General features: G+C 41.1%; 1 protein-coding gene across 2 annotated transcripts in view; it reads right to left on the bottom strand.

Annotated features, from left to right (window-relative positions):
• The window catches only part of LOC121868845 (lon protease homolog 2, peroxisomal-like), a 71,196-nt gene extending 54,509 nt beyond the window's left edge, over window positions 1–16,687 (bottom strand). For both annotated transcript variants that reach the window (XM_042369829.1, XM_042369828.1), the window contains exons 1-5: window positions 16,526–16,687; window positions 13,432–13,516; window positions 12,419–12,620; window positions 7,833–7,933; window positions 2,532–2,693 (exon numbers count right to left, since the gene is read on the bottom strand). In XM_042369829.1, coding sequence (XP_042225763.1) covers window positions 2,532–2,693; window positions 7,833–7,933; window positions 12,419–12,620; window positions 13,432–13,516; window positions 16,526–16,635 — 660 coding nt within the window. In that variant the 5' untranslated portion in view covers window positions 16,636–16,687. The remainder of the gene's footprint in view (window positions 1–2,531; window positions 2,694–7,832; window positions 7,934–12,418; window positions 12,621–13,431; window positions 13,517–16,525) is intronic.
• Window positions 16,688–26,000: the final 9,313 nt, after the last annotated feature.

Raw genomic sequence — 26,000 nt, 5'->3', positions numbered from 1 at the left:
GTTGGAAGAGGGGGGGAGGGTTGGGACTGACCGCGCGGTTGGAAGAGGGGGGGAGGCAAGGTGGGGTACTTTGATTGACAGATAGTGTCGTGAAGATTATTTTTTTTTTTATTAACTGAAGAATATTTGTTTTAGCTCATAAAATTCATACAAATTACCGGGCCAGAATATAATTTACATTGCTGGAATTCTTATAATTTGGTGATCATTTTGAATATAAACATCATATATTTTGCATTAGACATACAAATTTTAGATAAAATTTTTTTCTCTGGGTAACTATGTTATCTTTTGTGCAAAATATATGACATTTATATTAAAAATATTCCTGGTCTTACAAGGAATCCAGCAATGTCAATTGTATTATCCTAACTTTAGTTTGAGGTATTATTTATTAAAATTTAGTGGTTTTCCCCCAAAAATTTCTCAGAGAGGGAAGAGCTGGCAGTGTAGTGTGAGAGGGGGAGGGAGTTGAGTCCATTATTTGAATGGACATTAACTTAGCGACTGTATTTCTCTATTTCTCTTAAGTATTAATTGTGTGCATGTACCATCATAAAATTAAGATGTTATTTTTACTACAACATAGTTATGTGTCTTCAAAAAGTGGAGTTTGGGGGTCGGGCCGGTTTCTATTGGAATTAATCCCATATGTTCTGTTGTTCACTTAACGCGGATTTCACTTAACGGGGACCCTCTGGGTTCTATTGACCGCGTTAAGTGGGGTACAACTGTATATATATATATATATATATATATATATATATATATATATATATATATATATATATATATATATATATATATATATATATATATATATATATATATATATATATATATATATATATACATGTATTTGTATATTTAATCTACCGAGACACAACTCATTTAAAAGGCAATAAAACAAAATCGATGGACCGAGAGAGCAGAAGTGATGATATTACAGGCGACGCTAATTTATGACTGAGCGCGTGATGCCTTTCCCTTTGTTTACGAGTGTGTGTGGGGTGGGTGGATCACGAGGTCTGTCCGCTTTGCTCCCTTGAAGTTTTGGCTTATGGTGGACATGTCATCATACAACAAATTATGTCCTACTTTTTTCTTCCTTTCTTCCAAAAAATTTTGTCTGGTTTAAGTGGGGTCCGCCTTAAAAGGGGTCCGCCTTAAGCGGGGTCCGCCTTAAGCGGGGTCCGCCTTAAGCGGGGTCCGCTTTAAACGGGGTCTGCCCTAAACGGGCTCCACCTTAAGGGAGGTCTGCCTCAAACGGGGTCCGCCTCAAGCGGGGTCCGCCTCAAGCGGGGTCCGCCTTAGCGGGGTCCGCCTCAGCGGGGTCCGCCTTAGCGGGGTCCGCCTTAGCGGGGTCCGCCTTAGCGGGGTTTTACTGTAGTTTAATTACCTGACCCTCATTTTAGGTGCACTCTATATGCAAATTTGCAATTGCAATTATGCAAGGACTACTTCTACCTGCAATTAACTTAATGCAAAAAAATTGCAATTATGAATTCTGTGCAAGATATGGAAAGGGGGAAAAGCTGGCAATGAGGTGGTCTGTGAAATGGCATGTTGCAATATACTGTATACTGTATTGTTTTATATTATATTTTCTTTATTTCTAAGACACATCAGAGCATTGTAATTATTTTTCCACAATTTCTAAAGCATTACTGTTGTCTTTTAGTGTGTCTGTACTTTGAAAAAGTGCCAAAATTAATTAATTTGGGGAGGGGGGGGGGGTTTCGGAAATGATTGTGGAACACATTCCCCATTTTTCCTCATAAAATAAGAAAGACATTTTGCGAGGCTTTTGCAGAATGTGACCCTAGCATAAAGCAGGGGTCAGGTGTATATGAATATAATGTATGCATCCTACATTTATGTAACCGGTACTGTCTGTTAGACGGGCTAATACAATATGGTTAAAGAAGGACATTCTTCTCCAGGTAGTACAGTATACTAATTGCGTGTTGACCATCTTTTTAACAGCTTGCAGATACAGGAGGTAAGAGCTATAGGGCTATATTCTAGCGGGTGAAGACCCTCTTTTCCAGTCTTCTTGAAAGGCAGGACAGTAGCCTCCAGGCATGAGGACAGGAAGGCATCCTCTTGCCCGATCCTGTTATTTAGCTCCAACAGAGAGGACTGTGCCTCAACTTCAAGGTGGCAGAGCATTGAAAATGGGATATCATCAGGCCCTGGTGATGAATCTCCAGTGAGTGAGAGAGCAGTTCTCATTTAGTTCATTGAGAACATGATGTAGGTCTCACCACGTCCCACTCCAAAATCCAGGACCAGTGACTCCTCTACGTTACACACCTGCATAAACTCTGAGGATCGAGCAGCCATAGAAGACACCCCTCGGCAACTTCTTGAGGGGTGGCAAATGAGCTGCCATCATCAGCCCTGAGAACTGTGGAAAGATTAGATGAAAGCTTGCCTGCTATTTTCTGCAGACGTTTCCATGCCTGGGACAAAAAAGTTTTTAATTTAGAGAGGAGTCAAAAGAAGAAAAAGATTGGTGATGGGCATACCTTAAGCCTCTGAATATGCCGCAGGAGAAGTGGTAGAGTTACTCTAATCCTGGTTGCAAGATCAACAGCATCAAGAACTTGTAGTCTTTCAGGCAGTGTAGCTCTCACTAGTGCTGCGACCACATCTGCAAGCTGACGACTTGGAACTCGTTCTACCAAATCCTGGAATAGAAAATCTGACAATTTTAGTTTCTCTTACATATTTAAAAATCGATGCTATCTATACCCATCTAACCATGAGTGAAATTATGTTAAAATGTTTTTTGTGATGTTTAAAGTAGACAAGATATACATCTCAGTTTCTCCCATTCACTACAGTTCAAAATATTATAAACACACTCTACAATATCCGTACTACCGTTTCTCAACTCAACTCTTGATGTTTATACAACATGTGTATTGTACTTTCCCACCATTCTTCAGTAGCCGGAGTACAATTTTTTCTTTCTTGACAAAATTTTCAATGCAAATTTCAACCAATCACAAGTGTTATCAATATGTACCCTGAAGATCCCAAATTTCAGTATGGAGTTTAAATTAAAATTATCATGACTATAAATTGTTATAAAATTTCTTTGCCCATAAGTTAGCTTATTTCAAGAGCTAAAATTTTAATTACTCAGCACTGCAGTAAACTTAACTTCGGCTTATAAGAGCTCTATACACTTTTTGTAGCATTGTCCATTAATACAATGGAATATATGTGATCTACACATCCTATACTCTCACAGAATTCTCAAAACCACTGGAGAAATTTAATTTTCTCTATCCAAAAACCTCAAACTCTTGTACAAAACTAATATCCTACTCCAGCTTAACACAATGCTCTATGATCAAAAATCATATTTCAGTGAGATAAAACTATCATATTTGGAAAGGTAGCAAGTCAAACCAATGTCTAAACAATGTAGAAAGACCTGTATGAGCTGTTCAAATGGTCTTGAGACTGGCAAATGCTCTTTAACATAAAGAAATGCAAGACCCTACACAGGATACAACCCTAATCAAAATTTTTCTGTTAACCCTTTCCTTGATACTGTCAATAAGGAGAAAGATCTAGGCATTGTGATACATCAGTCACTGAAGGTGGTACAAGCTAGAAAAAGCAAATGGAGATTTGGAAGTTATAAAGTGTACCTTCGAATACAAAGATGGGAAAATGCCCCTTCAACTACACAAATCTCAAGTATGTCCCAGTCTGGACTGCTATATACAGGCATGTATATCCTACCTCCAGAGTCTTAACATCCCTAGAAAAGGTGCAACACATGTCTTCTCTATTATCCAAGCAGACTGAGGGCTTTAAGGTAACAACCCACTAGACAAGGTACAGTAGCTAAAACAACTATCTGTGCAGGTGGGGGTCGATATGCTCCGAAATTTAACGTGTGACTAGTGATAACTCTCATATACCAAAATTTATAATCCATGGTCTCATATTGTTTCCCACAAAGTATGCACAGATAGTTGTTTTAGCTACTGTACAATAGGGCAGATGTCATTGAAACATTCAAAATCTTGAAAGTGATAAAAAATGAGTTTCCAGGCCATTTTTTTGTAATGTCACTCACCATAACTACAAGTTCGCAGTTATAATGCAGACTGAACATAAGGAAATATTTATTCACACAGAGGGTGGAATTATGAATAGTATAGGGCTTCAAAATAGCCCAAGAGAGAGAGAGAGAGAGAGAGAGAGTGTGAGTGTGAGTGAGAGTGTGTGTGTGTGTGTGTGTGTGTGTGTGTGTGTGTGTGTGTGTGTGTGTGTGTGTGTGTGTGTGTGTGTGTGTGTGTGTCCATTAGGTAAATAAGCTAAATTACACTTATAAAATCTTCAAAGGCACCATGTATGGCAATCACATTTAATTTATAAACAAGGTCTTTCTGCAACAGTAATACTACTATACAGGCAAACCTCTATTTATGATGGGGTTAGGTTCCTTGGGGAGATATTAAAAAAGTTTCAATTTCATAGTACCGGTAATCATAATTAATCAGCACCAATCTTCAGTTGTATTGAAAATATGTTTTTTGTTTTTCAGAACTAAATTGCATCTGCTTTTCATCAGCAAAGTTAAGACAAAAGTTTTATAACTGTTACAACAAAAGTTACATTTTTCTTACGTTTCAATCAAAATATACCTTAAAATAAACAGGCTAATCATCAATCGTCTGACATGTTAAAGCAAAACTGATGGATTGGGTGTTTACTATATTTCAGCAAATATTTTTGGTCAGTTATTTGATAAAATTGCTACCTATCACTTGAAGACCATAGAGAATGAACTTATAAAATCTGCAGCCAAGTTATTCAGAAAGAAATCGTGGACGAGATAAGAGAGAGCAGTGGTATATTTGCTTTGTAACTGCCTATGGTTCAGAGACAGTGAAAGACAGATCAGGGAGGAGTTTGTAGGGTATTATGAATGTCAGTCAGTTACAAGAGAAGCCATTGCAGACATAATAAAAAAAATACTTGACTGCAACCTTGGACTTGACTTCAACACGTGTGTTGGCCAAGGATATGATGGGGTAGGGAATATGACAGGTGCTGCTGTAAGGATTGATTAATTGTGGTAATTATATGCTTGGAGATGCAACAGCATAGGTCATGTTGCTGAATTAAAATAAAAGCTTATGAGACTAAAATCAAATAATGCAAGGAAAATTTTTTCAATAATATATAGCATAAAACTTTTGAAAAGAACAATTTAAATGTTAATAGATAAAACTCTTAAGCTTATGTAGAAGGCGGGCTTCTTCCACAAAGGAGAGGACGTCCCCTCCCATGCTACCCATTCCCTCACCCAGCACCAAAGTGATGGTAAAACCCATCTCCCCCAGTACTGGGAAAGGAGCTTATTACAAAGATCTCTCAGACTGGGGTACTCTACCAGGAAGTGTTGAAGAGTCAATGGGACCAGGCAGACATCACAATGGGGAGGCGGTGCACACTCCATTAAAAACCATGTGTCAGTCGTTTGTGGCCAATGTGGAGACAGGCCAAAGCAGTCTCCTGGTGGAATGACAGTTCGTTATTGATAGATTAATTGATTGTGGTAATGACATCCCTGGCAAAGCATCAGCTTAGGTCGTATGTTTCCAATATCCCCAGGCACCCAAAGCAGGGAGAAATTCATGGAGCTCATTTGCTCAGGCAGCATCCAACCTGCACTGCCAATTTGAGTGGATGGCAGCTATTGTTACTGGCTTCATATCAGAGGCAGGTAGAGGGGAATAATGTGCCACATGGCGAGAAGCAGCTGCTTTTGTCACAGCATCAGGACGCTCATTCCCTTTTCCCCCACATAGACCGGAACCCAACAAAAATAAACTTTCCGACCCTGACGTTGGATGAGAAAGTTACTGTAAAATATCTATAACCAAGGGATGGGGCGATGAAACAGTAGCTAAGGCCTGGAGAGCATTATAAGAATCACTGAGGTTGGGTAAAAATAATCTTGAGAGCAGGTAAAATACCTGATAACTTTGCTGAAAAATAGATGCCATAGTGGGGAAACTACCGTCCCGACAGAATTCGGGAAAGATTACCCCCAAACCTACCCCTGCATCAGACTTAGAGCTGCCAGTGTAAACAGGGATAGTCCCCCTATGAGAGGAAGCATTTAAAAAAAAAAAAAGAGAGAATGAACTACACAGGGAGGTGAGTAAGTCCTTCCTTTGTTAAAATACTCACAAACTTGAACTTTAGGGAGAACCCACAGAGTGGTACTAAGGAACCGCATGGGGCATATCTGAACAGAAGGAAGACAAAGAATACTCATAACTTCCCTTACCCTGAAGCTGAAAGGTTGTGGAAAACTTGGATCCTGAGTGTAGTGTGGGGACATAGTCTCGTCAACTACACAAGTATTGGTTATCGACTGGCAAAGGCAGTGGACGCGAAACCAACACTGGACCTGGAGATACTGACGTTGAAAATCAAATCGAGGGGTGGCTCCTCAGCATCAACTAGTAGACTTGGGATTGGCAAAAGCCTGAAGGCACTGGTCACCAGGCACACCCCAGCTTCTGAATAGTTCAGTGTATTGAGTCTAACCTCAGTAGCTGAGGTACTAGTACACCTCACACCCATAATCCAGTTTGGGTCTAACTAGCATGGAGTAAAGGTGTAGGAGAGTTCCTCAGTCAGCACCCCATGACGTGTGCCCCAAGACTCTCAATAACTTGAGAGCACGCTGGCAAGACACTTTGAGGTAATGAATATGTGGCTGCCACATAAGCCGGTAGTCAAAGATAATACCCAGGAAACGGGTCTCTGTGACACACCGCACATGACGACCATCTTGCTGTAGATCGGGTTTTGGTTGAACACCTCATAGGGGGCAGAAATGCATGGCAATGGTTTTCAGGGGGGAAAATCTGAAACCATGCTCTGTGGTCCAACGTGAAACCTTGTCTAGTGCTAGTTGCATGGCATGCGACATTCAGCCATTGACATGCAGGAAGCTGCATACCAAATGGCCAAGTTGTCTACATATGATGAGTTTGATACACCACCTGGAACTGATGCTGCTACCCCATTTATTGCAATGGCAATTAGGGTCACACTCAAGACAACCATTGCAAACAATCACTGTGGAATTTGGAACTCTTGACTCTAAAGTGATGGTTAATGGTTTATACCATACAATGGTCACTTTCCAGTTTATATATGCCACCACTCTCTCATGTCTCATTGCCGAATGATATTTCTTCAAAGAATTTTTTTTTCTTCAGTATTACACTTGTTATATTGTCCCATCTCACATAACATTATAATACTATAGTTTCCATAGGCTTTCCCATTAGTGGAAGTATCTCTCAACCTAATTTTCCGGAGTATGTTTTCTGTCAATAACCCTAAACCGGTAGTTAAGAATTCCCTACTCCACCCCTATGCACAAATATGGAATGCAGCAAGGTATATGAAACATCCACTGATGACGGCCACCATCCTAACAGCTAGCTTCCACGATGATGGCTTCTGTTTAAGGGTCAAGACTGATGAAAATTTTCAAATACACCCCCCATACTGTACCGTACAAACAAGTGAACTAAAACACAATCAGATCTTATAAAAGACGACAGTACCAAAACTCAATGCTTATTTAATATTAACCACAATTAATATCATGTATGATTTAAAGTTACTAAGCAAAACTCTTTGATAAAAGTTGACGTCACTAATAACTCATATCAAGGTAAGAGGATATGTTTAAACATATACTGTACTGTCCACGCAATTTATTTTTCTCTCTGTACATCACAGCAAATAAGTTGACGTAGCCAATGCCTTACCTTTAACTTGGCAACAGCTGGCACAGAAACATCAAGCAAGTCGATGAGTTTCTGAGCAGCTTCCTTGAACTCCGAAACTAGTTCTGCAAGTTGTCCACCATCTGAAAAGTTGATGCCATTAATAATGGGAAGCGAACAAGGCACTAGGTAAGAAATATACCGGGTACAGTACAGCAGTTCTATATTTGGGAGCAGCAGCAAAAGTCAATAAATAATATACAGTACAGAAAAGAGGTTCTGTAGGAGGGGATATTCAAAGGTTTCAGCTGTTCCTATATAAAGACTTTACCTGGTCACTGTTCATCGGTACATCTCTGTTAGATGTTTTCTTGAAGGCAAGGAGAAACACCATGTAGTGGCCGAGAACTTTAATGTGGAGATCCGTGCTACACGACTGCCAGGAGGGAACTGCCCACCACAGCGCATCTCTGCTACCAGGGTTTGCCGGGTAGTGCAAACATAACAATAATAATAATCCTACATCTTACAATCTCTAAGGTTTGTATCGCAAAACCTGCATATTTTCACAAGGTCTTCAATTCAAAATGCTCTTTGTCATTCAACAAGCACTAATACCCCGTTTAGCGCTCGGGATATGTTCCTGGCTAATACAGTGCTATCCAAAACAGCATACAGTATATGGAGATGCATTCCTAATGACGTTATTTTTTACCTATGAGATATATGCAGTATTGTATATGAAGGGTACAGGAATTAATAAACACAGATTATTACAGTAACATATACTGTACTGTATTTACTAATTAATGAAGAACAAATAAAATATATTGTACCATGAATGACAATCGTTTGATAAATTAGTGTGAGATGCAGTGTGGGGGTGGGTGGGAGAGGGGCAGGCAGGCGGGAGGCAGTGGATATTGTATGACTCTGCTCTGGATGACGCTAATCCATCTCTGAAGTTATGATTCAGGTGGTGATAATAGTGGCAGTGGTGGTGGTGGTGGTGAGGGGTGGTGATGGTGGGCAGTGGTGGTGGTGGGGGGTGGTGTTGGTGGGGGGTAATGGTGGTGGGGTAATGGTGGTGGGGGGTAATGGTGGTGGGGGGTAATGGGTGGTGGGGGTATGGTGGTGGGGGGTAATGGTGGTGGGGGGGTGGTGGGGGTAATGGTGGTGGGGGTAATGGTGGTGGTGGTGATGGGGGTAATGATGGTGGTGGGGGGTAATGATGGTGGTGGGGGTAATGATGGTGGTGGGGGGTAATGGTGGTGGGGGGTAATGGTGGTGGGGGGGGTGGTGGTGGTAATGGCGGTGGTGGTGATGGCGGTGGTGAGGGAGATTGATAAGTGGCGAGGTGATGCGTCTATTGGTTTCTTTGGTAACACTGTGCCTGCAGCACAGCCAAACACTATTGAACAGCTGATATTTACCCCCACAAAATTGAGTGTAGGTATAAATGAGCAATGTTGTAACCCTTCAGCATTACATTACATAGCATTGTAAAATATGGAGTGAGAAAGCAGAAAGGTGTGGGTAATTAGAGAGATGGAGTGGAAGGGAATGGTAACATGCACCAGGTGTTGCCAAGTGCTCCTCAGCAACTGATTTCCATGCCGCCACCACACATTGCGTTTCAATAAGACCGACACTTAATATAATAACTTCGTGGTTGTCATGGCTGAAGCTTTTATCTTGCTTGCATTCTTAATAATGGTTCTAACGGTCGATGTAACCCAGTTGATAACAACAAAGACATCCACCTGACGCTCGCCAGCTTCCAACCGCCTCAACACTTGTAATTTTAAATCCAAGGAAATACTTTTCCGTGGCACTTTAGACGCACTAACAGCATTAAAACTTGCAGGCTGTTTTCCAGACATGATGAGTAAAAAAGCCACTAGATCAAAAAAAATGGTGAGTTAACAAGAATGTGTCCAGTGTAATTGCAGCTAATTTGTACTGTAGACTCTAAATAAAGTTCATGGCGCTGATTGATAGAGTATGCAAAAACAAATAGAGCTGCTCTCTGCATGACTGGTGATTTTTGGCTACTTTAATGTCTTTTTTTTTATCCTAGAGCTCCAAGAAGCACGTAAGAGCACTATAACAAAACAGCGCTCTACGGGGTAGAGCTAACCAGGGTATTACCGTAGTTCTCAATTTATGAAGCTTTGCTTTACAAACAAAAACCCTTAAGTTATGAAAAGATTTTTCAATATTTTTGTAATTTTTTCCTAAATAACAATGAATACAATGATGTCCCCATTAACCAGAATAATTGGTGCAGAACTCTTCCAGGAATGAGAAACTTCTGGTTATGAGGATGAATTTCTCCTCCCCCAAAAATTGCACATCCCCAGAATTTTTCTGGGTACAGTGTACAGGTTGGGTATCCCTTATCCGAAATGCTTGGGGCCTTAACGGTCTCGGAGTTGGGATATTTTCGGATTTTGGAATACCTATATCCAGTGTTGTACATTGACGCAACCTTTTGTTAACGCTGACGCCATCAATTTTTTGGGCAGGTGACGCTACAGGTGACGCAGTCAACTTTTCACCCGAGCGGAGCGTCAAGCGTCAATTTGTTCGTCAACTTCTAAAATTTTTTATTTTTCCAAGTTCGATTTTCAATTAACTTGTTATAAAGACGACCGGGAAAATTTTTGCCGTGCCGCCGCCTGCGCAGCATTCCAGATTTGAATTTTCAAGTCAGGAAAAAGGCCACCAACCAGCTGTCCAGGATGGTGGAGAAGTCCGTGCACGAGACTGAGAGCAGCATCAGCAGCAGTGAGGGAGACGACAAAGACCATGACGTGGAGGACGAATTGTTCCAGGCCCTGTACGAAACCCCCCGCAGGAATGAAAAAGACAGTGACCTTTTCAAGCGTTTCCTGGAGGAGAAACCTTTGAAAAAACTTTCGATAAGGACACCTTCCCCAACAAGGCCATGAGGGAGTTGTTCATCAAATACAACACCTCTATCCCCTCGAGTGCTGCTGTGGAGCTCATGTTCTCCATGGGCAAGGACGTCTTGAGGCTCAAGCGCAGCAGAATGAGCGACAAGCATTTTGAGATGCTAGTATTCTTGTGGGGGGAACAAACGAATACAGTAATTAAAATGATATAAATCAAAACAAATGATTAAAAAACGAATGAATATTTTTTGATTTTGCATATGTTACTCCCATACACAGGAGAATATGCGTTTCGGGGCTGCATTTGTACGTCACTAAAAACTCGTTGACGCTAGGTGTTGGCGCTGACGCTAACAGCATCAATTTATGAAATCGTTTACGCTGACAGCACTTTTTTTCGTTGACGCGTACAACACTGCCCATATCTTGTATACAGAACCTGTATAATGTGGAAGCTCACCTAGCAGGGACAGGTAGTCTTATAAAATATAATTTAATCATTTTGGGTATAAAATATATGATAAGATGTACACTAAAGACCCAGAAAGGTAAGCAATCACTACCATCTGTTGGGCATCGCCATGACGCCTGACTCCGAGGTACTAAGCAGCCTGTGTCTTACCTTTATTCATTACACATACATACTTATCCTAGTAAAAATTATGAGTGCTGAAAGTGATGCCTTCAAATGTAGATGCCCGATGTTCACAAAATTGTCCGAGGCCAAAGGCAAAGGGGACATTTCTTGGACCACAAATAAAGCAAATGTTGGCATCAAAAAAGTTGGAAGACAAAATGTCTACTGTCGAAAAAATGCATGGCAAGCATTTCAGAATATAGTACAGTACATGGATTTCTGGGCAATAAGAAGTGCAAAAACTACAATGAGCATGTCAGAAATTTGAATGTGTGGTACAGAGAACTTGGGAACAAAATGTCCCTGAAGGTAAATTTTTTTAATTCACATTTAGACTTTAAAAAACATTTGGGTGAAGTTAGTGAAGAGCAAGTGAATGTTTTCATTAGGATATCCAAACCATGAAGAACAGATATCAGGGGCAATGGGATGAACCAATGATGGGTGACTACATTTAGAATTTGATTAGAGATGACCACAAGGATCACAAGAGAAAATATCAGTCAAATGTTGGTTTTTAACACAAGTGTTGTAGTTGACTTTCATTTGCAGTTACTGTATTGCAATTTTTTTGTTCTGTGGTGTACAATGTACATACAGTACTATAGTTTTTAGATTAAGCTGTGAGTTAAACAACCCTTTCATTAGCAAATGCAATAGGGTACTGTTATATTTTTTTTAATTTCTGTTGAAACCATGGGTATACTGTAGTAGATTCCTAATTTAAGAAGAAAAAAAATAACGCTATAAAAAAAATTCACATAACTTTTGCAATCAACGTACACCGAAAAACACAAATAAACAATAAAAAATATTACACATATTTTGTTATTTTTTTTTATCTAGTATTAAGAAAAAGGTTTTTCAGTATTGGATCCCTTTCATATTTTAGGGAATACCAGTACAGCATTTCACTGGATTCTTTGAGACTTACATCCAACACAAAGAATTAAGTTTCATTACAAATATGCGTATACTGTAATGTACAGAAACTTTTATTCATCAATATTTTTTTGTCAAATTTACTCATAACATATTCAATAAAATACTGACATAAGTTCTTAATAACTTACTCTCATCGTCAATATCTTTTATGTCATCCAACTGTCTCACGGATGCCACTGGATATGGATGTTCTTGGATGATGGACAACAATTTGAAGCGGCAAAGTCCGGTCACCAGCAGCGAATAAGAAGGTCGTGGCCAGTTGGTGCCAGTCACCTGAACCACTACACCAGCTGTACCAATATCATGTAGAACATTCACCTTCCCTCCCTGAAATGATAAATCATAACAGATAATTGGTACCTATGTCAAATGTAACTGAAGGCAATTAATTTTACCACCTATCAGCTTACTAGTTGCTTGGGTTGTTAATCTGCTCTTTGTTATGGCCTAAATTACCCAGTGTTAGTACAGAAGAGAACTGGAGTACCCTAAGAAAACCCAAGATATGTCTGTCCTGGGCCAGGGACTGAACCCACGACAAAGCTGAGAAGCATACATGTTACCGTAGTGCCTCCAATACCTCATCACTCTGTCCAAGTGCTAAACAAGTCTTGTGTGTACTATATTGTTGTCCGACACAAGCTATAAAATTTTTTTGCAAGTTTCCTCTTAAAACAGCCCATGCAGATGTTTCAAAATTTATTTTGAAAAGGTTTGTTTTATTCTTGAAAGTCTATTTCACTTTACTGCACTACTCTATAGTACACTGGTCGATTAGGTAAAAATGGGTTCTGATATAATTAAGCATAAAGTGAAAGAGTTTTTCTTTCCTTTACTCATCAATACAAATCTGAAAAACTTTAACCCAGAAGCTAGTAATTCTTGCCAATCTGCCGCCCTCGACCATTGAAAATTAGATTAAAATTCCCTGAAATACTGTGTTTTTATATTATAGACTGTATTTTTTATATTATACAGTACAGGGGGTCCCCGGGTTACAAATGGGTTCCGCTCCTTTTCATTGCTTAAATTTTATTAGCTACCTGCTACCTAATTGTAAAATTGTGCTGATTTTACAAAGAATTGGGTGAATTTACGGAAAACAGAAATACATCAACCACACACCTAATAAACTCACCTTATCTGGTTCTTTTGTGATAATTCCAATGACAGTGCTGGCCAGCCTATTGCCCGATGTCAAACGAGATCGTACAAGATTAATGCTGTTGAGAAATACAAGTTGAGTTCACACAAATTCACCGTAATACTGTATACTGTACAATATTTGTATTTAGTTAGGTCATTTTCAAAAAGTGCCAGGGTCTTGGTAAAACATTTTTAAAACAAAATATAATGCTTAAGAATTGTTTAAACTACCTACAAATGTAAGAGGAATTATTTGTTATGTGTAGCTACAAGTAGGTGAAATTTTCAGTGATATATGGAAGGTGCAGTACTGTAATGCCATAACTTTGGCTGAATGCTGCAAAATATAGATTCTCATAAAAATTAATAGAATGCAGTGCTATCATATCTCTTTTAATGAAGCCTCAGCCAACAGACTTTTATTCAATGAACATAAAATATAAATTATTTTATAAATACTGTACTGTACAATAGTACGTAAGTCTAGTACAGTACCATTCAAGAAAAATATCACTTACACATTAGTAAAAAGAATCAACGATAAAGTCTGCCTCCATCTTTGTTGTTCATAAGGTCTAAGCCAATCAGTAATCGTATCTTGTCTATGAAATGTCCTGCATAGTAATCCCCCCCCCCCCCAATAAAAAAAAAAGTTTTTTGTTTGTTATAGATTTTTTTCTAATTTCACTTAAAAGGATAATGGATTAAGTTTTACACCATTTTCTATTCTGGAATATTATTATTTTTTTGGTCAGCCATTGTAGCTCTCCTCAAAGGGATGAAAACAGCCTCGCACACACTGGTTGAGACGGATTGACAAGGGGTTTAGGTATTGTGCGAAATTAACTCCAGATTTGCCTGAATTCAGGTATTTCCTCTTTATATCTTCTGTATACTTCAAACACTTTTCATTATGTTTCATCATTCTTGTTCCATTCATTCTCAGACCAGTACAACAAAATACACCTCGTTAAGGCGGACTAATTGGGGGGAAGGGGTGTCTGGGATAAGAGGATGTTCACCTTCGAACAAATTTTTCCCAAAAGACCGCCATTTAAACAAAGAACGAGTACAACACCAATGAATCCAAGTTTTTTGAAAGAACACATATTTTTAATCAAAATTAATTACAAAAAGTAATGTACTGTACTGTACATAAAGAATTGTACACTTTATTTTCATTCACTGATAAGGTTTTAGGCTTAACCTTCTCACCACCCTTATGGATACCAAACACTTTCTTAGGGACTATGGTTATTGTTTAAATTTTTAACAATAATGCAAAAAATATGAATGCTACTTCAGCCTACTGTGAATGTACTATATGTAAAAGCGATAAATAATAATACAGAATAAGAAACACCAAAAATACAGTCCAGTATCGTATTTTAAGGCAGGGAGTATTTAGGAAAAACTTTAGTGTGTATTTTCCTCCTGTAGTCATAGTTTTCTTAAAATAATATATACCTGTACAGTACCAGGAAAAGTGAGGAAAAAAAATACAGTACAGTGGTGCCTCGGTTAACGAAATTTCAGTTAACGAATTACCTTCCATAAGAATCTTCATTTCGGTTAACGAACAAAAATTTGGTTAACGAAATTCTTACAAAAATGTTTGGACATGCTTTGGCTTGCTCACCAGCTGGAAGATTAGTCTGCCAATACAGAAATCGGTTCTAGGGCTTACATTCATTAAAATTGGAGTAAATATCAAGAAGATTGTACTATTCAATAATTTTCCAAGTTTTTTATTATTTTTTTTAGTCATTTTAACATTAATTTAACATAATTGCAGTACAGGGAACTAGTTTTTGGTGCACCCACCAGCCACTTCACTCACCCACCAAGGCGTCTGTTTGTGTCTCTGTTCAGTGGAGGACACATCTTGCTTGTGGGTCTCTTGAACACAAGAGTATTTTTACGTTTTTACAGTACAATTATTGGTCATTCTGAAATTGATTTAACATATTGACAATATATAGTGCAGTGCAGTGTTGATTTAAAGAAAATAATCTTGAATTACACCAAGTGAACTTAAAATTTTATTGGTGAAATGACGGCATCAAGCATGGGGTGATTTCTCTTCCACCCCACTTCCTTCTCTTCTCCCTTCTCCTCCACCCCCACTTCTAATTCCCATCATCATCATCATCAACCAGGAACCTTCTACATACACACCTCAAAGTAAGTGTACTTTACTGCATTTTTTTTTTACTTTGTATGTAATTTTCGGTGAGCTGGAACCAATTACCCAAAATTCCATTGAAACAATGGTTTCGGTTAATGAACAACCTTCTGGAACGAATTGTGTTCGTTAACCGAGGGACCACTGTGTGTGTGTGTGTGTGTGTATATATAATCCAACTTTCTTTGTCAGGGTCATCACTGACTTCTGCCATTTACATTTCACTCCACTGGCAAATATTAGGGTTTCGAATAGCAATGTGCGTATTCCTGTAATGAAGTCCTGTGCAGGTTGTTCTTTGTCCTATCACAAGTTATCTCTACTTGTAGAGGATGAAGACCATCTCCAAGAGTTCACCTGTCAGCATGGACTAGTTGGCAGGACGTGCAAGTGTTTTAAATGTGGCAGAGAACTAACAGTGAACAAGAAATACTGTAATACCACCAGAAGGAGTTCTTTGATTTCATTAATTTTTCCACATGTCTTCTTATCACAAAAAAAAAATACATCAGAAAAATGATTTTAATTAAAATAGCGTTGGTGCATAAAATGAATCTTTACCGCATCAAAACCTCCTAACCAAGGGACAACCCCTCTCCCAGCATATGTAAGTCGTTTGCGAGGGAAACGTCATAGAAGATAAGTGTCTTTGAATTGTTGAAACTACCTACAGTAAAGATAAAATTGCTAGGATTCCTGTGATGTCCCAAGTAAAATAATACCGTGTATTTAATTTCATATCTTACCCCAAGGTGCCAGTTAACGATACTGACTGGTTGTAGTAACAGGTTTGTAGTACATGGATATGCATCGTGACTGATATGTCTACTGTACAAGCAATGATTTGAGTGAGGCCTCTCATGTAAACTCAACTACTGAACAAAATTATAATCCAACCAACTTCTTCACTGTAGACACTGGTATCCTGATCGTGGATCCTGGTAACAAGACACCATCAGCAACGATCAGAAGAGGCAGATTTTTGGGGATAGTAATGTGTGAGTGCGTCATTGCTGTAACTTGGGTAACAGGTGAGCTCCGGCGAACAGCTGATCCACGAAAACACTAGAACTGCCTCGTTCGGTTACTGGCTCTGACCTTAGACTGAAATGTAAACATCAGGGTTCACATAAAACAATATGAAATGAGAATATAATTAAACAAAACCATTTTAACCTATAAAGACAGCGAATTTCCAGTTAATGGATCCAAAAACAATTTCATTAAGGGCTCACATCCAATACAATTGATGGCGCAAGTGTGTAACTCGTGTCGTGGCAGACTATAATTTCTTTATGTCACGTGACTTCAAAATTCATTTACTGGCATAATGGCAGCAAGAGGACACACGTGCATGTTATGCTGCTTTACTTTTACTTTTATCCTCTTCGCCACTGATCAGCTTGTTAGCCGCCCGGGCGATCGGTCACGTCTCTGTCACGCAGTTGGCAAATACTGGGCATGCACCGGCTCCTGAATGTACCTGAGCCCGCTCCAGTGTTGGTCAAGTCTTGTCTTGAAAAAGCTCACACTCGGTGCCGTCACAACACTCTCTGGTAGATTGTTCTGTAGTGGATTTCTCCCCTACAAACGCTGTTTGTCGCTGGGTAGCCGACCCCACGAATTCTCCAGTGTGTGCCTCGTGGTCTAGGTCAACCAGCGCCGCCATACATCACGGAGGTCAACTACTAAGCCGCGCCTACCTCCGCTATTTAAAACCTGACCTCGTGGTGACCACCCTCTTTTCTAGCTACAGCCGCAGCAACCAACACCACCTCCTCCGCCGCTGCCTGGCTGCCCTCGCTCCCGCCGGCGAGCATGGCGACCCACAAGCTGTCCTCCTCTGAGCATCCTCACAAACCAGCTCTCTCTACATCACGCTTGTAACCACGTTGCCACTTCCCAGCACCAAGCTGCATTGTACATCCAATACAACATGTATACAGAGAGCAAATTGTGAGTTTCCTTTCTCCATCCCATCCTGAGTGTGAACCAAACAACCTGTTCCACAACCCTCACTCCGAAAAAGTTTGCCCTCACAGTTTTCTGGACTTGCGGCTTCTTCAATCTTGAGCTGTGACCCCTTGTGGGGCGAGCGTCCGCCAGCTCCAAGTAAGGACACTCAACTGAGTAGTGCCCCCTGAGATGCTTATACACCTCAACTAGGTCACCCCTTGCCCGTCTGTAGTATAAGCTAGGCAAGTTCAGGCGCTCCAATCTCTCAGGGTAGCTGAGGTGCCGAAGTGCAGGCACCAGTCTGGTGGCCCTCCGTTGAACATTTTCAACCAACTGACAGTCCCTAGTATATCTCGGGGACCAGATGGGGTGACAGTACTCCAGATGGGGAAGCACTTCACTCCTGAAGATCGTTACGAGGGACGGACCGTCTAGATATCTGAACGACCTTCTTATAAGACCCAATAATTTATTTGCCTGATTTACCTTCTTCTCGCAATGGCTCGAGAACTTCAGCTCATTAGCAACATACACACCTAGGTCCTTCTCATATTGTCTCAACTAGTGCAGTTTCTTCATCCCGTTGGGACATATGGTACGCCTCCTTACCGTTGGTACGCCCCAGGTGCATCCTCTTACACTTCGTGACATTGAATCTCAGCAGCCATTTCTTCGACCATTCCTGGAGCCCACAGAGGTCCTTCTACAGCTCTTCACAGTCCGCTTGATTCTTAATTTCCCAAAATAGGAATTATTTTTCTTTACTTTTATCCTCTTCGCCAATGATCGGCTTGTTAGCCGCTTGGGCGATCTGTCACGTCTCTGTTACGCACTGTTGGAAACTACTGGGCATAAACTGGCTCCTGAATATATCGGAAGCTGCCCCAGTGTTGGTCAAGTCTGGCCCTGAATGAGCTCACAATTGGTGCTGTCACAACACTCTCTGCCTGATTGTTCTAAGAGTTCACAATTCTCACCCCCGAAAAAGTCTTGTACTGACCACGGTCGTATATGTTAGTTAACATAAAATCAGATGATTCGTATTACGCTCAATAGCCCATAAAACATGTAGCGATAACTTCTTTATTGAGCTCCCCATTTGAGACGTACATTCTCTCACCGCTTCAGGACACCTGAGTCCTCCGTTTTCTGTCAATTAGTACCTCTGAGACTCTGATATTTCTTAATACCTGATATCGTGTTCAGATATTTGAAATTGAGAGGGAACTTAATTGTTTTGCGTCAAATTAGATATGTCTGATTACAGATGAAACATTCAAGATCCCTTGTGAGTGATATTGAAAGCTTCAACTGTATTTACTGTTAGTGAAACTTGTCAATAAGTAGTGTCGAGTCTGCCAGTAAAAATGACGAGTCCCAAATATCGCCTTTGCGGGAATGCCTGAGTTTCCAACTGATCCTGAAGTTAGATCATTTTCGTTCCCAATCATCAGCGAATCTGATATTTGTATTGAAATTGTTGTCAGTTGTATATTTTAGGAAGTAATTTATCCCCTGAAAGATTGAAGAAGCCGCAAGTCCAGAAAACTGTGAGGGCAAACTTTTTCGGAGTGAGATTTGTGAACTCTTGGAACAATCTACCAGTGTTGTGACGGCACTGAGCGGGGTTATTACGAAGAGCAGAGAAATTACCGAGAAAAAATTCTGGCTTGAATGTCATGTACACTAATACTGACACGTTTCTTGATAAGAGAGAGGAGTTTGAAACACTACTAAGAGTACACCAACCAGATATTGTAGGAGTTGTAGAACTGTTGTACAAGAATAGGAGAATCGACCCAGAGCAATGTGAGTTCAGTATTGCTGGATATGACTCATTTACGAACCTAACTCAAGAATCCTGCAGGAGGGGTGTGGTTATCTACGCTAGGCAAGACCTTAGAGCCAGCCAGGCGAGGGTACAGGGAGAGGATGTTTTTGAAGAGTCCAAGTGGTGTAAAATTAAATTAAAGGGAGGGGACTTACTTATCGTCGGGTGTATCTACAGATCCCCAAACTGTGGCCCACTAAATCAAAGGAACTTAAGAGCCTTAATAGACAACGCGGCAATGCTCAACCCTAGCCACCTCCTTATCATGGGGGACTTTAACTATGGCGACATCGATTGGAGAAACGAGTCCACCCCAGATGACTTGAATAACCATGGTACTCTTTTTGTAGAAACTCTGAGAGATAATTTTCTGTTCCAACATGTTAGAAACCCGACACATTACAGAGGGAAGCAAACACCCAAGCCACTTGACCTCATCATAATAAACAAGGAGGGTATGATGGCCAAACTGGAACACCTTGTCCCAGTTGGCACCAGTCACCATATGGTGTTGTCATTCAGATTTAACTGTTACCTAGTTCAGGATAAGGCCAGGCCACGGTGCAAATATTACAAGGGAAATTACAATGGGATGAGGGAAGAGATGAGGGGTATCAACTGGCCTGACTCATTAAGGTACAAGAACTCAGACACTACGCTGAATATCATAACTAGTAAAGTGAACCATTTGATCGATAAATATGTACCCAAGCCCAAACCCAGTGCCTCCAGGAATACGAGGGGATCCCTACACATGAACCATGCGGCAGTCGACAGAATTAAGAAGAAAACCCAGAAATTCAAGACGTGAGTTGGGTCAAACGATGAGCAAGACAGGAGGATGTATGCAAGAGCCAGAAACCAAGCAAAGATAGAGTGTAGGAGGGCTGAAAAGGAGTTCCAGTATGAGGGCCACTACTGCCACCATTTATGAGGGCCTCTGTGTGCCAGTAACAATTCCTTTTACTCTCATACTTATTACCATTGGTAGCGTGACGAGAGGAGGCTCGTGGGTAGATGTAATGATAGTATCAAGCAATAGGGAAGAAATAACGGTAAATACTGTAGGTAAATAATAGACACAATATACAAATACAAAATTTATTTAAACATTAATATGAAATTAGGAGAAAGAATTTATTTGTACCAACAGACGAAATCTAGTACTAGGCCCTCAGGCTCAACATACTCACACCACTACTGGGTGGACATACTCAATAACACTTCCAACCCTACTGGGTGGACATACTCAATAACACACAACTCTTATAGTCACTTAGCACCATAAAGACCAGGGCAACTGCCACTACAACACTCAGTCGTCAGGGGTGATACTCAAGCAACAGCCATGGGGTCCAGCCACCATGGAGTACTTTCCGACGAACTCTGAAGATCCCAGTGGATTAATTCCACCACACAAATAGCCCTACGGAGTTAGACACTCATCCACCAATGATGGGGGCTGGTAGTGGGGTGTGGCTTGGTGATCCGGGGTCACCTCGCAGGCCGAGCGTTAGGGCCAAACGAGCCAGCTATGGGGGCTATAGGTAGTCTGAAGTGTCTGATGGCCGGGTCTCACGAAGGTAACTGATCCTACTGGACCTCGGACATCTCCCTAGACATAGTGGATACAACATCCACGCTACAGACACGGCCTAGGCTGCGTTAGGGACCTGTATGGATGAAGGGACGGGCACTCACTAACGGTGACAACAACATCACGTTTCAGGGGACGTTAAAGACGTAAATATGACTTCACTCAGAGCATATCAACTACGTTACTGTAACACTTGCACAATCAACTATTAATTGGGTCAAATCACTTAAAGAAGGGCGAATTACAACACAGAGTGGAATGGCATACCTGTATGGATGAAGGGACGGGCACTCACAAACGGTAGAAATGCCCGCGGCGCCCTCACTCAAAATAGGCCAGGAAGTCCACCTACTTCTATTCCGATGAATTAATTTACTGTACACTCTGACGTTGAAACTGAGACTATAAACTCAGTTTCATTCCCTACTATTATCTTCACTAACAATGCTCTGACTCAGTTATCAAAAGCAAAATTAAACTGATTACAAAGGGTTGGATGGCAACAGGTCCCAACATACAGCGTCTGCTACGAAATCCGTGGATTATATTCAAAGTTCCCTACAAACAAAGACGGGGAAACAGAGAAAACGGGGGACGTTTCCACTGGGGGACTCATAAGGTTTTGTGGACGTTTGAGCGTAATATGAATCCTTAAGGTTTTCAGGTTAGCCGTCATCACGATCATGACACCAGAGGCTGGTTGCAAGCGAGGTCAAGTCAAACCCAAAGGCGTTTTACAGCTATGCAAAGTTGAAATTGAAAACGCGAGTAGGAGTATCAGACCTGAGGCTTGAGGATGGTAGTTACGCAGATTCTGACCAGGATAAAGCTGAGGCATTGAACAGCTTCATTTCCTCGGTGTTCACAAGAAAGGATGCAACTAACCTTCCTGCGTTTGAGAACAGACGGTTCGACACAGCACTGACCCACATTGTGCTCACAAAAGAGGGTATTAGAAATAAACTGTCCAGGCTAAAGGTCCATAAGAGTCCCGGCCCTGACATGGTGCATCCTAGAATGCTAAGAGAGTTGTGCAACGAGCTTGCCGAGCCCCTGAAGATCCTGTTTTGTAAATACCTGGATGAACAAATGGTCCCCAGTGAATGGAAAGCTTATGTGAGTCCTATCTTCAAGAAGGAAGATCGTCACTCCACGAACAACTATAGACCGGTGGGCCTGACCAACATAATATGTAAAGTACTTGAGAGTATAATCAGAGATGCCGCAATGGAACATCTAATACGAAACAACCTTGTAAAGGATTGCCAACACGGTTTTATGCCAGGGCGCTCCTGCTTAACACAATTGCTCAAGGTATTGGATATTTGGACCCATATTCTGGAACGGGGTGGTAATATCGACAACATTTACCTAGGTTTTGCCAAGGCTTTCGACAGTGTACCCCACGAAAGGCTGAAAATCAAACTGGAAGGGTACGGAATTCGGGGAAATGTCCTAGCGTGGATAGAAGACTTTCTACGTGACCGCAAGCAATGTGTGGTGATTAATGGCACGAAATCGTCATCCGTACCTGTCACAAGTGGGGTACCACAGGGCATTGTATTGGGCCCGCTGTTGTTTGTTTGTTTCATAAATGACATGCCTAACGTTGTACACTCCTCCATACAAATGTTTGCCGATGACGCCAAGTTATTTCGGGAAATTAAGAACCAAGCGGACTGTGAAGAGCTGCAGAAGGACCTCTGGTGGGCTCCAGGAATGGTCGAAGAAATGGCTGCTGAGATTCAATGTCACGAAGTGTAAGAGGATGCACCTGGGGCGTACCAACGGTAAGGAGGCGTATCATATGTCCCAACTGGATGAAGAAACTGCACTAGTTGAGACTGAATGTGAGAAGGACCTAGGTGTGTATGTTGCCAATGAGCTGAAGTTCTCGGGCCATTGTCAGAAGAAGGTAAACCAGGCAAATAAATTATTGGGTCTTATAAGAAGGTCGTTCAGATATCTAGACGGTCCGTCCCTCGTAACGATCTTCAAGAGTGAAGTGCTTCCCCATCTGGAGTACTGTCACTCCGTCTGGTCCCCAAGATATGCTAGGGACTGTCAGTTGGTTGAAAATGTTCAAAGGAGGGCCACCAGACTGGTGCCTGCAGTTCGGCACCTCAGCTACCCTGAGAGATTGGAGCGCCTGAACTTGCCTAGCTTATACTACAGACGGGCAAGGGGTGACCTAGTTGAGGTGTATAAGCATCTCAGGGGGCACTACTCAGTCGAGTGTCTTTACTTGGAGCTGGAGCACGCTCGCCCCACAAGGGGTCACAGCTCTAGATTGAAGAAGCCGCAAGTCTAGAAAACTGTGAGGGCAAACTTTTTCGGAGTGAGGGCTGTAAACTCTTGGAACAATCTACCAGAAAGTGTTGTGACGGCACCGAGTGTGAGCTCTTTCAAGACAAGACTTGACCATCACTGGAGCGGGTTCAGGTACATTGAGGAGCCGGTGCATGCCCAGTACTTGCCAACAGTACGTGACAGAGACGTGACCGATCGCCCGGGCGGCTTGAGAGCCGATCTTTTGGTGAAGAGGATAAATGAAAAGGAAAAGTAATCAGAGACGTGACCGATCGCCCAAGTGGCTAACGAGCCGATCAGTGGTGAAGAGGATAAAAGTAAAAAAAAGTAAAAATAAGATCTAACGGTACACTCTCTGTAGGCCCTTGTCTAAAATTTTGAGGTGGTAAGAAAGACGTTACCAGTTTGAGTGTTTAAAGTCCATTTCAATATTGCCTAGCAAGCTCAATCTTTGATTAGATTGTAACAATAGACATGAGAAATTCATCTGACCCATGATACTGATTTTCATAGCCAAATGTACAGCAACTGATTTAAATGAAATTTATGTCAATGCATGAATTGCCCTTTTTGGCATGCCTGAGTTGCCAGTTAGTCCATATATAAATAAACGCATGCACGAGGAAGCGTGCCACTTTTGTGACGTCCCTCCTCGTCTCTCAGGCATGTTTTTCAAACCCGCCATATTAAGTCAGTTTAACTCAGTTGAATTTTGTGAATATCAGTGTTCATGTCGGAACATAGTGAAATTCTCATGTGCCAAGTGAGAATTAACGTAACGTAAATATCGTCTGTGCCGATGTCAGACGTATGATTGTGTGTAATTGACTTTAGACTTTTTAAGGCTTTTAGAGGATAAAAGAAAACAAAATGTAACAGAGACGTGACCGATCGCCCAAGCGGCTAACGAGCCGATCAGTGGTGAAGAGGATAAAAGTAAAGTGACGTTCCTCCTCGTCTCTCAGGCACAGTGTGCTGTAGCTGAATACCCGCAGCTACCATGGATCGATAGCTGCCTACCAGCCAGATGTCTAAGACAGGATGTCTTTAATTCGATGAGATTAAAGCCAAGGAGTAATGCGCCCAGGAGCTATGCACCCGTGAGATGAGCTCTCTAGCCGTGCGTCGGAGTCCAACCGATGCCAACAGCACGCTTCATTTGTTGTGGTAAACACCAGCGATGTGAGCCTGGTGTACTAATCTCCATTATATGTGCAAAGCATTATTGTTGTACATGGTTGGGGATAATTAATAGGAGTGTGATTGTCCCAGGTTGGGTGTGGAACCCATAAATGTTGATATTACCAGTATTAAGTTTGTTATATGCGTTGATTAAACCATCAATGTTTACTCCCAACGGAGATCTGGTACTCGTACCCTTCCAGTTTAATTCTCAGCCTTTCATGAGTTATGCAGTGGAAAGCCTTGGCAAAATCTAGGTATATATTGTCTATATTTCCACCTTGTTCTAGAATTTTAGTCCAAACATCTAAGACCTTGAGTATTTGTGTTAAGCAGGAGCGTCCCAGGATAAAACCGTGTTGGCAGTCCTTTATAAGGTTGTTTCCTAGTAGAAGTTCCATCATGGCATCTCTTATGATGCTCTCTAGTACTTTACGCTATGCTGGTCAGGCTCACTGGTCTATAATTATTCGTGAAGTGAAGATCGCCTTTCTTGATTATAGGACTCGCATAAACCATTTTCCAGTCATCGGGGAACTTTTACTCATCCAGGCATTTACAGAACAGGATCTTTAGGGGCTCAGCAAGCTCATTGCACAACTCTCTTAACACTCTGAAGTAGTTATGAATGAACTGGCTGCTCTAGGGGTATCAGGAAAGTTGTTACACTGGATAGGTGACTACTTGCATGGAAGGAGAATCTGTGTATGGTATCAGGGATGTTTGTCTGAGGAAAGAGCACTTGAACTAGGCACTCCCCAAGGGGGAGTATTGAGTCCAATGTTATTTAATGTGTTAATGAACAAGATAGCCTCACACAAATATCCCAAAGGAGTTGTAACCATCATTTATGCAGATGACATCATATTTCAAGGAAACTCTGTAAAAAATTTGCAGATTGCATTAAATAATTTTAGTGTTCTTTCTCAAAAGATGGGCTTAGTTATCAATGAAGAAAAAACCAAGTGTGAATGTAAAGGAAGAGGAACTGAATCCGTTTTTCTAAATGGAAAAATTGTTGAGAAAGTGTCAAAGTATAAATATTTAGGAATGTATATTGGCTTTACTAGTGAAAGTAAAGAGGCAGAAATATATCATGTCCTCACTCAATGTAGAGCAAGATTACAGCCCTTGAAGGCTCTAGCATGTTGTGGTAAAGGTGCTGGGGTACCCATACTGAGAATGATGTATATTTCTACCATCAGATCACTTATAGACTATGCACCACCTGTCCTCTCCTGTACTGGTGAAGGAAGGCTACGGAAGCTTGAGATCATGCAAAATGAAGCAATGAGAATAATTTTAGGGTGTCAAAAGAATGCAATGATTGAGATAATGAAAATGGAACTAGGGTTACAGAGCATTTCACAGAGGGTCAATGAAATTAATACAGTTGCAGCAGTTCGATTAATGAGAGGGAACAGTGGGAGTAAATTTGTACAAGATATAAATGATGGTTTAAAAGATAAAAGGACCTTCTGCAGGCAAGGCAAGAGAGGA

Source organism: Homarus americanus, unplaced genomic scaffold, assembly GCF_018991925.1.
Source record: "Homarus americanus isolate GMGI-L3 unplaced genomic scaffold, GMGI_Hamer_2.0 scaffold30535, whole genome shotgun sequence".
In the NCBI taxonomy this organism is placed as follows: Eukaryota; Metazoa; Arthropoda; class Malacostraca; order Decapoda; family Nephropidae; genus Homarus; species Homarus americanus.
The sequence above is the reverse complement of the archived record's forward strand: the minus strand, read 5'-3'. Positions and strand labels throughout refer to the sequence as shown.